The 15,665-nt window shown below is 42.1% G+C and overlaps 1 protein-coding gene across 2 annotated transcripts in view; it reads right to left on the minus strand.

Moving 5' to 3' along the window:
• GALNT10 (polypeptide N-acetylgalactosaminyltransferase 10) overlaps positions 1-15,665 on the minus strand; it is a 90,566-nt gene that overhangs the window by 18,084 nt on the left and 56,817 nt on the right. The window contains exons 5-7 of one of the 2 annotated variants that reach the window (XM_055718540.1): positions 5,427-5,612; positions 3,640-3,823; positions 2,615-2,732 (exon numbers count right to left, since the gene is read on the minus strand). In XM_055718540.1, the coding sequence (XP_055574515.1) occupies positions 2,615-2,732; positions 3,640-3,823; positions 5,427-5,612 (488 nt within the window). The remainder of the gene's footprint in view (positions 1-2,614; positions 2,733-3,639; positions 3,824-5,426; positions 5,613-15,665) is intronic. The other variant, XM_055718541.1, reaches the window with a different exon arrangement.

Below are 15,665 nucleotides of genomic sequence, written 5' to 3' on the forward strand. Positions count from 1 at the left end.
ATGTGAAACAAATACAGCAGTTCCTTCATTTTTAATCTAGAAATTTCTGTTTTAAGTGACTGGGAAGACCCAGAAAACTGCAAGCCAGCAGTCAGGGTTTAAAAGTTTGTTTCTAATTTGAAGTTCACCTACATATTTTGTCCCTCCAGCAGGCTGTTTTCTAGTGATGTTTGGTGTACACATTCCACACAAGGAGCAAGGCTTCTATTAATAGAGTTTGATCCATTCTCCAGCTAAATGTTTTCTGAGATGCTGAACACTGACGGTATCTGCTGGCTTGCCTTCAGCCTGAAAGTTTCTTCTTAGAAGGAAGCGGAGCCAGCTGATGACAGAAATATGTATGATCTCAAAACGGAAAGGCAAGAGGCTCCTAAATAAACTTGTTTATTTCCAGTCTCTCAGCAACAGAGCCCTGGATTTTGAAATAAAGGCAAAACCCCCCTGTAAAGCACAATCCATACACGGCCAAAAAAGAATACGCTTAAGGGTAAAAAAAAATAAATATCTACTCCTGGGGAGGCTCACAAAGGCCAGATCTGATGCGATGGATCAAAGACCAGCAGTACAAAAGGGTACCTGCACCCACAACTCCCAGGCACAGGAACGGATTCTTTGTTAAAGCCAGGCTGTAAATTTGGCACGCTTAGAATCTGAATTCCCATTAGATAATAAATAATGTGAAAGCAGGTACCCCGAGCTTTAAATTATTTGACAGTGCCCCTTTAACTACAAAATCCCAGTCTGCTTCTAAAGGTAAAAACATAGCTCTAAGCTCGCCAGGAAATGTCATAGCTTCATAAATTCTATGAACAAACCTTCTATTCTTGCAATTCCAGCAGAATTATTAAATCTATCAGCCATAGATGAATGTATCAATTTATCTTAATTTCTGAAAATACACTGAGCCTCTTTCAGTTAAAACTTCATTTTTCAGTTGCACAATGAAAGAAAAAAGGGGGTCTTTGCAGAGATTAATTAAAGCAAATTTATCCCTCCATAAATTACCATCTCTGGACTGAACTAAAACACAGCGTGTTTCAGAGAGGATAAGCAAACAGATGAATGAAGTAGTCTTATTTCCTGCAGATCAAGCAGTGTGACTGTCTGCTGTGGCACAAGAGACAAAGGGCTTGCCCAGCCACTGTCATCACTCTTGGAAACCAGCATTTTCAAAAAGGGCCAAGGAAAAGAGGCTGAATACTGCCACTGCCCCTCCTGCAGAGAATGACAGCGTTAGACAATTTCATTACGTGCAACACAAAGAATAAATGGCTCTAACTGTAATGACGTCTCCAAAGAGGGTGCCCCCCGCCCCTGCCTTCCTGCTACGATTACAGGGGACAAGGGACCTCCAATGTGACTTTATTACTTAGAGGTTTTTTTGTGAGCAAACAGCAGAAGAAAATACATTGTTGTGAAAACAATGTCTTTTCTTCCATTGTTCGCCGTGCAGTAGTACGGAGTGCGTATGTATGGTAATATGGCTTGTTGAATATAGTTCGATATGCCTTTGAATTGCATAGAGGAACTGAGATTTAGAAATCTGTTTTGCAAGAGATCAGCCACGGCTTGTTTGTCAGGGGAGATGAAGAATTTTAGCTGCTGAAGCTGAAGTGTGCACTCCATTCGCATCGCTACCATCTTCTAGTCCCGTGCTGAGGTCAATTAGCTTAGTTCAGTGGCACTCAGACACTTCTAAGATTATATATTCAACCTCTGAAAGAGACACAACATGGAGGCTCAGACAGATTTTAACGTAGAAATCTTTCCTCAGTTAGCTCCGGGCTATGGAAGGGATTCCCACCACTGAAGAGACGACTAGCCACCCGCCTTCAGTGGTCTGGGACATTCCAGTGGGTTTCCTAGAACGGATTTCAGAGTGCCGCATTCCAAGATAACACAGGTACCAGTGGTCTTCAGGGGTCCCAGTGACCTGTTACTATTATTATGCATTTTTGGTCAGCTGGCTGGCTCTTATTTTGAAGCCCTCAACTGAAGGGCCTGGTCGATCAGTGAGTAACAGAATTGTCCCCGAGCCAGGCAGATAACGATCTGAAGTCACTGCCAGCAACAGTGTTGTTATTCCAATTGCTGAGGATTTCTTACTTATTAATTACCCTTTCTGAGGGTAATTAATAGTCTCTGTTCCTTGCAGCCAGGAGTCAGATGGATTGACTATAGACAGTAAGTTACTCTCATCTCTGGGAGCTCAAGCTTAGGACCCAGGTACTCAAATAGGCAAACACTGAGCTGCCTGAATCCTCCTTCCCTCAAGGAGGAGAGTCTTTCATCATCTTACCCGAGCGTTTACTAAGAAGCCTAACAGTCAGAGAGAGCTCCACGTAAGCTGACTTACCCTCGCTGCGAAGAGTGCATGAATCTGGAGCTGTGACCACAGAACAGGGGACACCCCAGCTAATCATGCTCCAAAACTGACCCTCACAAATGACTGGTCACATCATCGCTGTTTCTTCTGTGTACTATCTTACTACTCCCAGCTCTTTCACCTTTAGTCACACGCAAAAGCAAGGACAAGATAGATCATTCACATTCTGCGCTTCGGAACAATTCTTACTTTTAAAAACAAAAGTAATTTCCAGAGAACGTAGCTCACCTTAAAGGATATTTCATACTGCTCTCCTCCCCATATCTCCAGACCTGCATCATACCCTCCCAGCTCCCAGAACCACTTTCTATCGACTGCAAACAGTCCTCCAGCCATTACAGGAGACCTTAAGGAAAAACCAGACTCCATATTACAAACACATTCAAAGATACAGATCTCTAGCTAAACATTTAAAAAACAAAGCAAAATTTGACAAATATTCTTTTCACCACTCAGTGTTCCCAGTGCCTTTGCAGCCCTGCCGGAGCACGAGACAGTTGTTTTTGCATTATCTGCTAATTTCCCACTTGCAAATGAGGAGGACTAGACTAGGCTCCCTTCAGAACCTGCCAGTGCCTCTCCTCCGAACAGGCATAAAGAGCTCTCCATTGAGTGACAGGACATAACTTCTCCCAGAGGGACCCATATGCTGCACATGTGGTGCTCCATCTCAGTCGTACGATCAAGTAATTGAGCTTGACCTCAAAAAGTGTTTTGTAGGGTTTGGGTTGTTTTTTTTTTTGAACACTGCAGAAGTATAAAGGACAGCAGAACTGCCTCAATGTTGGCAAGCACAGCAACAGCAGAACATAACTTGATCACAGATTTACTTCTGCAATGCACTGCAATCAACAAAATTGCTGTAATTATTCTGCTAGGTTTTCTTCTTTCCCCACCTGGGAGTGACATATAAGCCGTCATTGGTTTGTTGGTTTTGGCAGAGCTTTAGCGATACTAAGTTAAGTTTGAAAGATCTCAGTAATAAATGACCACATTAAAAGTTACACATTACAGTTTTAAACGAAACGTTAACTACTGTGGAAATTAAGGTGGCAAAAAATAGCAATGAAAAGGAAAGTGTTCACAGCTACTACACAATGCATTTCTTTTAAACCAACAAAGCAAATAGCTGCCAAAAAGCAAGTAGCTTAACACCAGCTTCTGACTTTTACTACACTGAGGTGTAAACCGACCCTGTAACAGGGTGTTACTTTGTTAGCCAGCTCTTGGCACACTGCATTTCAGTAACTTACTCAAAGGGATCACTGGGGTCAAGTTTCTGTAACTCAGGAGGAATAGGGATCCTCTTGTAATACATCTCCCAGTCAAATGCACCTCGCATTGCGTCTCCAGCCTGAGTTTCATATCCAAAGTGGTCATGATCGATAACATCAATCATAGGGCAAACGATAGTCTTGCGGTTTCGAGCGATGCGATCTGAAGATTGGAGAAACATGTTAGAAAACCTGCACCAGTTGGTTCCTTCGACCATGAAATTACAGAAAAGAGCATCAAAATATGAAGCTGTCCAAGAATGACATAGCTTTCTTCCCATTTGTTCTTTTTTGGGCAGATGCTCCAATTTATATCCATTTATCTGGTATTTCTGCAATAATTGAGATACTCACTCGTGCTACAGTGACCATCACCCAGAAGCAGAATAGAAAGACACAGCCACGCTACCATTGATCCCTAAACCGCCAGGCTTGAACCAAATAATCCTGTACTTGGTGAACAGCCCTCGTTTTAACAAGCAACCAGGCTGTCAACCCTTTCTGCACCGACTCAAAGCCAGGGCAACAGCCCATCGTACCACCTCGCTTTAACCTCTATGCCAGATCTGGCAGGAAGGGATTCAGACTAATGGCATAACTAGTCTCAGCAGGCTCAAGAAATGCAAGTGTTATCCCCTCCCCTTAACATTTTCTTCCAACCAAATAATACAACACCGGATTAATTCCTCCACAAACATCTGGAACTTCTTAAATACTTTATTACCGAGATGGTCTCTTGTTGGAAGTTAACTTTCAGAGCAGAGGTGACAAATGACGTTTCAGCTTCCAATACACATCCAACAGAAATCCTTTCTATGCTTTAAAATTAAAACATACTGTATGTGTTCGCATTTAAATGGCATTTGAGCTAATTCTGTCCTCCCTCCCTGCGGCTCATGAAGCTGCAAATTTTCTACGCTATCGCTAGATACAAACTGTACTGAAAGCAACAGTATTACCATCCAACAATCCTGCTGACAAATCTGACTAGTTTTTCTTAAATCTCTGGTTGAGTATTGTTACCCACAGTTTATTTGACAAAGTCACAATTCAGAAAGAGTTTTGACAGGTCACTTGCAATAGGTTGTAAAGAAGTTTGGTACTGGCCAGAGGCATACAGGTACCAGAAACAGAAGGTACTGTCATTTCAATTAGTCATCCTTGACAAGAACTGACATTGTAAAACTGATGTCTCCTTAAAGATGAAGCACTGCCTTGGAAAGGACTGCACATGTTCTACAAACACATACCAGCAGCTGTCATTCACAAGAAGTATTTTCCGCAGGCTTGCAGAGTATGAAGTTGAATATAGTTATATAGCTGAGAAAAACCCTTAAAAGCTACTTAAAACTGTATGTAAAGATCTTCGCTATATCATAAAGCCATTGCTCTCTGCAAGTTATTGAATGACCATTCTATAGTTTACTCTTCTAGTGAGCTGTAAATTATTTAAGATTTCATTTAATGAGGAAACAGAAGAATATGATCTCTGCTCTTTAATTAAACAAAGCGTATGACAGGGTTATTGTACAGTGCAGGACTCCAGAAGAGAAAAAGAGCTCTTGTATTAAAGGCTACAAGTTGCCAACAATTCACTTAAGTCTTGTGGTAGGCTTGTTTTCCCTTTTAAGACATTTAATCTTCCTTTTGTTCACTTACAGCATGAGGGGAAAGCAGCAGGTGGAAATAAAACAAAATTCAACACCAACACCTGTTGCCAGCTCTTTAGCTTTCAGTTTTCAGCCTGTACAGACCAACACACTTACCTAACAGAGGTGGCAGCCAGTTCACGTTGGCCTCACAATGGGAATCCAAGAAGGTGATGACATCTCCTATCGCCATGGAGGCCCCCAGCATTCGAGTCCTTATCAGCCCTTCTCTCTTCTTGGTTCGGAGGATTCTCACATTTGGGAACTGGGCCATATAATCTTCCAGACGTTTCTTCAGGTGTTCTGTATGAAAACGAGAAATTTAGACACTGTAATTAAATAAAAAATTAAACACTGTAACAACTGATTTCTTCCAAATGGTAGTTCCTTCTTTACCAGAAGTTTACCAGATTGGAAGTACAGCCTGAACAGTTAACAAATGCTGTAACAGGAAAAAGGAAGTAAGAAGAATTTCTTTTGAATCCAGGGTTTAAACGTAAGTGCTTAAATAAGACTTCTGAAGATGTTCCAAAACCTTAGAAACAATTAAAAACAACAACAACAACAAAAAAACCTAGGAAAAGATGGCGTGCAGGACGAGAAAGAAAACAGAAGAGAAAGAGGATAAGGAATAAAAAGCCCCAGCTGGCAGACCTCTGGGAGAACTTCATCAGAGCAGGGATTCTCAGACACTTTTGTAGAAAAATGATGTAGCTTAGAAGAGACACAGGACAATTTACTTTCAGAAACTGCACTCAGTGCATTTAAGTTGCGTTTGGCTTCTTCAAAACACACATGACCATCCAGTCATGCATAAATACACAACCCAGCGAAAAGCGCAGTCAGCCATCCATCCCTCCAAGCTGGCAAGGCAGGCATAGCCACTGTATGTATCTGGATGGCTACATTAAATGCCAGAGTAGATATCTGCATTTAAATACGGAAATATTTACTCTACTGAATACAGACTGGAGCCACACCTGAATTAGCACAGACACACGTCACCACAATTAACAAGAATTCAAAGAGGAGAACTGCAGACAAAGATTACTGAGTGATCAAAACAACAGACAGCTTGTTTAGAAATGGAAATAAAAAGCTTGGTCTACATAAAGACTGAGGGGCACACAGCTGTCTTTACATCAGAGTGAAGCACCATAGAAAAACCTAAAAACAGACTAAGAGCTGATGCTGGCCTAACCACTAATGGGTTGATCTTTAGGCATCTGAAGTTTTGACTGACTAGACAGCAAACCCTATTCAAAGTGTGCCAGGGACAGTTCATTAATGCACTGTACTATCCATTGCCATCAGCAACTGATCAAGGAAACAAGCCTCGCTAGGCAAAAGCTATTTTGTCAAATCTAGGCAATTAACTAACCTTAAAATCTCACGCAACAAAACTTGAAGAGAGGCAATCATTCCAATACAAACAACTTCACAGGTTTATTTTGCTTGACTATAGGGAAAACATCCACTCCGTTCCATCTAGCAGAGTATTCCTTGGCTTCCAAAGCAGGCATGAAAGGCAGGGGCTGAAAAGGCGGACAGCGTGGAAGTAGCCCCAAACAGGGCACCAGGGAAGCCGGGTATTGGAATAGCTTTCTAAAAAGAGCAAAGGGGCAAATAAACTTAGCTGAGTTATGAGCTCTCCCCCATGGTGCTGACCCAGCAATTGTGCTTCAGGGTTTTAGCTACTGGAAGAAAACAAAAGATGGGAAAAATCCCTATGACTAACACACGTTCTGTATCTTCTCTTTGAAGCAGCCACCACCTGCCTTCCTTCAAAGATCACCAAAATCAACCTCTTTGCTTTTGAGGTATTCCTAGCAAGCTCTTTGCTCTTTTCAAAGCTTTATTTCACATTCCCCAGGATTTTTTGCTCACAAACGCATTTTAGTGTTTTGCCTGACAAGTCTAATTGTCCCACAATATCTTCATAGGTGTCCCTGCTCAATAGAGCCCTTAGAACTTCCTGCTGTCTAGCACACTTTTTCCCTCATCCTTTGAGTCTCTTCTGAATAGATCCTCTCAAGCAACCAGAAATTTTGTCTACTCAATTACTGATTTTTCAAATAAGGGCATTCCATAGAGACTAAATATATTATTAGTGCAGCTGCCTTCCTCCTAAGGCAGTGGGTAGATTTAAAAAGCTTCCTGCACCCTCTACTTCCCCCTGCAACAAAAAAAAAAAAAAAAGAAAAAAAAAAAAAGAAAAGCCACCACCCCTGTTTAACATCACCGCTCGTTGCTACTATTGGTTTATCAGAAAAGATTAGTTCATCAGAAAACAGAACAAGCAATCCTCGCTTCAGGCGTAAATCAGCTAAGCCTGCGATAGGAGGTACACCTTAGTGTACCTAACACAAGACAAACACCAGAGTGGCTGCTGCTGCTCATTATAATAAAGGAGGCAACCATCACACAGAAGTTCTGTCTCTGATTCCCCTAACAGCAGCCACAGATGCTGCAGCACTTGCAAGATCAGACTCCACAATATTTCCGTTATCTAAACCAGCCTGACAAAGCACTGGAAAGTCTAAGTCTTAAAAAACCCAAAGCTCAAAAAAACCCCCCAAAAAACCCCAAATAAAAGATACAACTTTCAGCAACTGAAAGATCCCACAGGTTTGCCTTCTACCTGTGTGCTGGTCATTTTATATTTTGGCATCATACATCTTTCTGAACTGTCCTGGTTTGTTGAGCAATTTCATCTGTGGTGACACCTGAAGGCAGCCTGACAGATTCCTCCAGGGGTAGGAGCACAGCGCAGCTGAGCCTGCTACCCCAAAACACTAGCATGTTTTTGGAGCTGGTCTCACGCAGGAAGACACACACAGCAGCAAGTGAACAAAATGACACTGGACTTGGCCATATCTGTAGCAATGATGATGGCTGCTCTGCTACAGACTAACTGAAGACAGGTTGATTTATATCTACTAATGAACAAGCAGTTAAGAACTGGGAGTTTTCCCCATTTTTATTGTGTAACAGAAGAAAAGGCGGCATAGGAGCCACACTGCTTTCTCAGGCGAGTAGTTTGCAAAGAGACAGCAGAAAGCCTAATCCCGACTTCCCATTCCATTCCCAAACACTGGGTTTGGTTCTTTAGCACTTCTTTACTATGTTTCCATAGTAAAAAAATACCAAAGCATTTCACGCTAGCAGCGAGGAGCCTGCTCTATGCTACACTGGTTAGAAGGGTGTCACGTATTAGGAACCATCTTATGTCTCTGGCAGCTGGAAGAAGCAAGGAAAAGCTACAGGTGCTCCAGCAGCACCCATGTATTCTCGCTTGATGCAGGGGACACATGGATCAACTGCTGTCCTTGTGGCCAGGAGGGATGATGCTCAGATAAGCTGCTCCCAACTGCTGCAGAAACCCCCATGCTTTATCATTGTATTTTATAAGGTTATGACGTATGCAAGTGAACAGACTTTATTGTATCTGCTTTCCCTTACTGAAGGAGTCACAGACTTTTCAAGCAACCTCACAATGTACAAAACACAATATAATATACTTTTCAAAGACGTTTTCTTACTTAATTATCCCTGTGCTATTCCTGCTGTCCAGCCTCTATATGCTGAGATAGAAAACAGTTATTTCATTCTATTACAAATGTTGTCACAATTAAGTCAATTTTTGCTTTTAAAAGAAAATCTCAAAAAAACCCCAAACAAGTGACATTAACTGCTACAAAATTTTATGAGGCTTTAAAAAATATATTATGGAATCTTGTCACACTGAGTAATTTTTATTACAAGGGCAATTTTCTTTAATGAAAGTTGTTAGGTGAACTGGATGGATTCCAATGGCTGCGCCTATGCTGGGCAAAGTAATACAGCTCAAACACATAAATGAGAGTAAGATTATGTGCAGATTAAAAACTAGGCTTCTAGCTTGCTAACAGACTTCGCAATAAACTTGATATACAGTGTATACATTAACAGTACCAGTCAAGAACTACTGCTTGCTTTATTTTGAGCTGTAAATAAAACTGTGTGAAGATAGTAGAGAAGCTTCAACAGCAGGCCTGCTTAACATAAGCAGCCCCAAAGCTTGCCAATGTAAGACTGTTCCCGCCCCCTCCCCCCCAGGTCAAATTCCTATGGTGGTCTTACTGCACTTCTCCCTACTGGCCTCACCAGCCAAGCAGAGCTGCCCTCAGATGCCATTAGTCTGGTGACCGCTTATAGCACGGCAAGGATTTTCCAAGACAGGCATTTCTTACATTCAGCTGAGTTTCCATCCCAGCCACTGCCTGCCTGCCAATGGAACAGACACCTAAGCATGTTACCACTTCCAAACCAAACATATACAGAAGCCAGAAGAGGACAGAGGAGGCCAAGGATTATTATTTTTTTTTTCTTTTTACAGCAAAATATAGAGAGCATACAGCAAAAAATACAGAGGCAAATGCATGAGAAACAAGGCAGCTTAGATGTGGATCCTCAGGACCAGAACAGCTTCAATAGCACTGCAGTCGCAGGGTCCACGGGACTAGACTGTTCAAGTCGAAGCAAAAGTTAACTCAATACATCTTGTCACGGCAAACCACGCAGCCTGTCCCTGCTCAGCAGCATCTGGATCCCTCCCCTGTCTCCCACATCCCACTGGCTCAGGCACATTTTCACAGAGACTTGTGCAAAATCAGCAGGAGGCTTGTCGCCTATTTTGAATTGATTTGGCATTGACCAAAGTTCTTTTCCCCACAGAAATCAGTGGAAGAGATCCAGCGGTTCAAGTTTCTGACGTCTGGCCCGCACGCTTTAAGTTCAACAGCTACTCGCCTCAAGAGCTGCTCTGCAGTACACGGAACCTCATTCCCTCGCGCCCAAGCAGCTCAGTTTTGCAGGCAGCAGCAGGCCACTGTAGTCACAGATGAAACTTGGCCTGTTTGTGCCCTTTTCCCTCCCCCAAATCACACACCAAGACCTGAAGCACCTGCTTAGAGCTAACTGCATATGGGGTGGTGACCTTCCCCATAGACACCTGCAAACCCCACTGCTACGTGCAACTAGCACACACCTCCCTCGGGAGGGAAACCTGCCAGGCTGCCTCCCGGTAGGTTGGCAGAGTTATGGAAAAGAGATTGTAACCAGCCTGCTGAGTTCTTGAAAGTTTGTTTTGTTTTTAAGCGGATGCTTCTTGAAGCTGATGACTCAGGTCATTCTCTCCTGAGATGCAAAGGTGGGTGCTGCCTTGAGGAAATCATGGGGCTCTTTTAGAACAGACTCATGGGCTGGTAGCACTTCGGCACTCTTCAGAGCTCAGATGATTAAGACGACCTCCACCTCTGACTGCAGTGAATCTTGGGCAGCTGCAGCCAAGAGGTGCTCGATACACATTTGCTTTCTGTGCTCGAATGATTCAAGTTGAATGTTTTGAATAATGTGGCCATTGCTCAGGCTTTTGAGCTGTCAAGGTCATTAATTGATCCCAGGGCTGAAAAGACAGCAGATTTCTTTTGGTCCCATCCCATGAAACCTTCATTTTCACAGATGTTTGAACTCAAAGGAGCTGCAAGCAAATCCTTCACTTTCACTCAGGCAAACCGTCCTCTGCAGAGGAGGACAGGGTAAGGTTTTTAGGACTCAAACAGTTTGTTTGCCAATAATACGGTTGGCTTAACGGCTTTTTATATATGTCTCTGTAACACCTCTGTAGTATTTGACAAGGAAGGAAGTACCATTTGTCATAGAAAAAAATAATAAGTGTAACTCATTTTAAGTACCAGTAGAACTTGAAACTATGATACAGATTTATGTTCAGAGAAAGAATTAGGAGAGAAACGTTTCCCCTGTCCTACTAGTGCAACATTTTATGGTTTGTGTTACTTTAGACCTTATCAGCTTTGGTTTCTGAATTTTACACTGTACAGCACATCTGCAACTCTAGTGCCCTTGCTCATATGAGTACCATCAACCTAATCCAGAATGAGCAGCACCACTGAAATCAGAAATGTTTCCAGACACCTTCCTGCATTACTTAGATACCACTGGTGACACCAAAGTTCCTTCTGCCCTACAATATCCTGCCTCCTGCCGAGGTGCATTGCTTCAGTTTATGCTCAGAAGGTCGAAGACACTATGAAGACAGGAGAGCCACTCTGGAAATTCAGGGAACATTCCCCATCCTGCTGAAGGCACATGGCATGGGAGGAGACGACTGGAGGATCTACAGAATTCCCTTTGAAGCAAACTGGGTTGGTTTCCCTTTCCTGCCAGTTGTTTTGGCTATTCTCCAGCCACCAAAACCTGAAGTGCAACTGTTCATCTGGCATTTGTTTACGGGTTATCCCAGTCTCCCATCCCTATCCTCCCACACACAGACATGCTTGTTTAAGATTACAAATTAATCCATTCATCTTTACTTAGATACTTGGCCCTAACGTGCTGTTTAACAATTTAAGAACGAATTATACTTCTTCATGAATCCATCACAATGTGCAAGCCAGGCCTCCCTGAAATAGAAAGCTCTACATCATTGAAATTAACTGCTCTCCCTGTTTTGGTACAGATGAGCAATCCTTTTAAATAGCAAAATGTGCTGTTATCCAAACAGGCAGCACTTACACTAGTTTTAATTTTCTTTCAATGTTTTCACACTCTGATCACTGAAATTGGTTGGGAGGATAATAAACTGATTTAATAAATTGTACTATGAACACCAATCCCAATAATAGCAAACTGATTAAGCTGATCACAGCTTTCCGAGCTGAATCTTCTTACAAACAAAGAAGAAAAGGCTTGGGAAGGGAGAAAATTAATATCTGTTGCTTCCCTGATTACAATTCTGTGGTAGACTCTTAAAGGGGAGGGCGCCCAGTTTCCATTGCCCATTCTGCATCAGTGCTGGGTCTCAGCACATCTTTACAAACAAAAACTGGGGGAGGAAAGGGTTTCTGCACATAGGGATAATAGCTGAATACGTACCACCCCACTTGCTAATATAGCAGTCACCAAACATCGTTACAAAGACTAAAAGAGTCAGGCTTCTGGAAGGGTTAGTGACTTACTGTTCTCCCTCTAGATGTTTTAAAACTAAGCACCCGTTTTAGGTACAACATAGTGCACAAAACTGGAAGCATGGGGTGTAAGAAATAAGCCAGACCGCAAGTTGCTGGGGCAAAGACCACTTGTGTGAGCCTGTGCTGTGCACTTCAATAAACCCAAGTGCACAAACTGCTGTCTTGCCTGTATCATCAACTACTTCCTGAATTTGCCAAGGGAACCATTTCTTAGCTTCCTCCACCCTACAGCAGACATCCAAACCCTGCTCAGTTATGGCTTCGGGAGATAGTAGTCCTGAATGCAGAGACAAAGGTGTAATCTTAAAATGAGAAAATTCACATTTAATGGCATTAGCACATAAATACACCCAGACCCTAGTGAAATTTTAGTAGGCTGCATTTCCAAGCAGGGAAATACACAGGGAATAATCATCTTAGCTACAGCATAACTTCTTAATCTCTCAGTAGAGTTTCATTTGTAATGGAAGTCTATTCTGTTTCTTCCTGAGGGAATCCAGGAAAAAGCATTTACTTGTCCTTCTTTCATGCTGTAGGCTTTAAGCACCTTTTGTTTGCTGGAAGCAGTGAAGCCAGCCTGTGGCGTATGCATCAGTTCCCAAGTCCTGCACACCGACTCCCTGGTTAACCCACAACACTAGTTTTTCCTCCTGTGCCACAACCCATCTTTCCCAGAGGAAAGAGTCATTCTCATTAGTTTACTCTTCTGCCTTCCCATTTCATTAAATATGTATCAAGATTAAAGCACACACTTTGGCTTTTTCTTCTGTTGACTACATTTGATCTAAAGAGGTGATTTTGTGACTTTCAGTCACTTCCTCGTTGATTGCTTTAACATCAGACTGCTTTGCTGACGTACAAACAAGATAGCTGCAGTTTTTGGCTTCTGTAGCCTTTATAGCTGCTGAAACAAGAGTGAACTCCTTGCAGCACACTTAATATTCTGCTCAAGTTTCGTGTAGCCATGGTGACTAGCAGGAAGGGCATTACTGTCCGGAACACTGCCTTCAACCTGGGGAATCTGTGCCCTCATCTTAAGGCCAAGTAAGTGGTTTTGATTATCCAGTTGTTTAACCAAGGCAATGTCTACACTCCTGCTCGATGACAACACTCTTCTACTAAATTGATAAACACTGTATGGGCAGGTGAAAACACTGGAAAACGTTAAGACAAGCCACCATACCAATGGCATCACCACTTCCAGCAGTGCAAGGCTAATATATGCACCACACAGCAGTTCAGGATCCTTCGAATTTATCCTCTACTTTCTGTACTAGAGTTAAACTGTGACAGACCAGATTAGTCTAACTGCCTTTAAACTTACATCGTTAACCGCTTTCTGAGCGCTGGAGAGAGAAGCCGGGGTGCAAAAGCATTTCAGAAGTTTGGTCACAGGACAGAACAAACACAAGTGAACACAACTCCTCTGTGACCCACAGGGCTCAGAACAGTGGGTGCACATGGACTGAGTCAGAACAAGCTGCTGTACTAGAGGGGTTAGCTGCAGCTGCTTCTGGTGAGCATGTCAGAGCCTACACCCACTACTGATAGTAATGCAATGGATAGTATATCACAACACAAACCTAAAGCCTATGACCGACAGCAAGACAAAACTTGCCATCATTTGGAGAGATGCAGGCAGATGAAGCGTTAAGACATTTCATGCTGAAACATTTTGGAAAATATCAAAGCTGTGAGATTAAAGCCTTAGAAGTAATGTTTTGCTGGGGAAACAAACAAACAAACAAACAAAAAGAACCCCAAACCAAACCAGTTCTCAAGAGATTCAGCTTTGCCTTTATCAGCAATTCACTTACAAGTAACTTCTTGGCCTGAAAGTATTCGCTCTGTGCAAACCAACAAAAAAGGAAAGATTCCAGAAAGAGCACAAGAATTAACAGAGAATTCTACTCCAGTCTTTTTAGAGAATGCTCCATTAGGTCCAAGACATAACCTGCTTGAAAGTTGCTTTGACTTGGTAGGAATGCATCCCTTTGGAGTCCAAAGGCTTTGATCTCAAGTATCTAGGTGAGGAAGAACCACTATGAAGCCCAAAATTAATAGCACAGGTATACAAAATTTTTGCTTTGGGGTTGCAGCCAAATGGAATATTGGAAAACTAACCGATAATCCTTCATTCCTACAATAACGCTCATACATTAATAACCATGAATGACAAAGCAAAAACATGATTGTCTTGTAGCCTGTAAGAGAACAGAAAACAAAGTATTTGGCACACGAAAATATTACCAAAACAGCTGCAGGAAAAATGCAGACACATTTGACTTGTAGTATGTCAGAAGTGTATTTTACAAACTCACACTTTACTCTTCTAGACATCTCTGCCATCAGTTCCCAACGCCAGTTTACTTTGTTGGCAAGAAACGCAACTATCACAATAAGTCAGTGACATCTGCCAGAAAGGTCAATAAATCTATTAAATCCTAAAGCACAAACCCAAGACTGTTCACAGTGTACTGACACCAAAACGAAACCAGCTCATGGATAATATTATTTTCAACTGACACGCTCATTTTAGCTGGATGACAGAGGGGAGAGGGTAGTACTGATAGCTGAAGGTAGCTTGCTTTTAAATCTTGACCCTCGGCTTGCACCATTCAGCATGGTCAACTACTGTGTTTCACTGGAGACATCAATGCATACCTAGCTTGCGGGTAAGAGGCAGCAGTGGTCCTCGTGACATTTATGAATAGATGCTAGAGTAATGTCACCCTCATTGTCTCACTAAGTAAATAGCACTGAAATTAAAACTACATAGAAAAGGAATGTGTTTTAGATTGTCCACTTTTATTTTTATATTGCAGCAGCATTACCTTCCAATTTTCTCAAAGTGAGGAAGTTTCCACCTTTATCCAAGTCCCTGTGTAGGAACAGCTGCTTTGTCAATACCACCCAAAATGCATGCTTAAATAGCAGAAACTATGATTACCAATAATAGACATCGTATGAGTACTGGCAGAGGGTGTTCAAATCACATTTCTAATTAACTTCTATAGAGAAGCAGCTGTAAAGCATTAAAATGCTGATTTGCACTGCAGCTGGCAGATATCTAGATTTTTGACTCCTAGCAGACGAGGACATGTACTTCAAGGTGAGGTGAATAAAATTAAAGCTGCTTTCCTGCAAAATTCCACTAACAGAAGCTACATGCATAGGGTTTCTTATTGATTTAATGAGTTGTAATGGAAACTCTGCTCCTCATTTATTTTTTTTTTAAACTTCAGTTTACCAGGCATCCTTCACTACACGATAATTAGCTGAGGAGGAGGTCATAGTAAACTGGACCTTTTAAAGCCACTTCATC

This window comes from Falco cherrug, chromosome 8 (assembly GCF_023634085.1).
Source record: "Falco cherrug isolate bFalChe1 chromosome 8, bFalChe1.pri, whole genome shotgun sequence".
NCBI lineage: Eukaryota > Metazoa > Chordata > Aves > Falconiformes > Falconidae > Falco > Falco cherrug.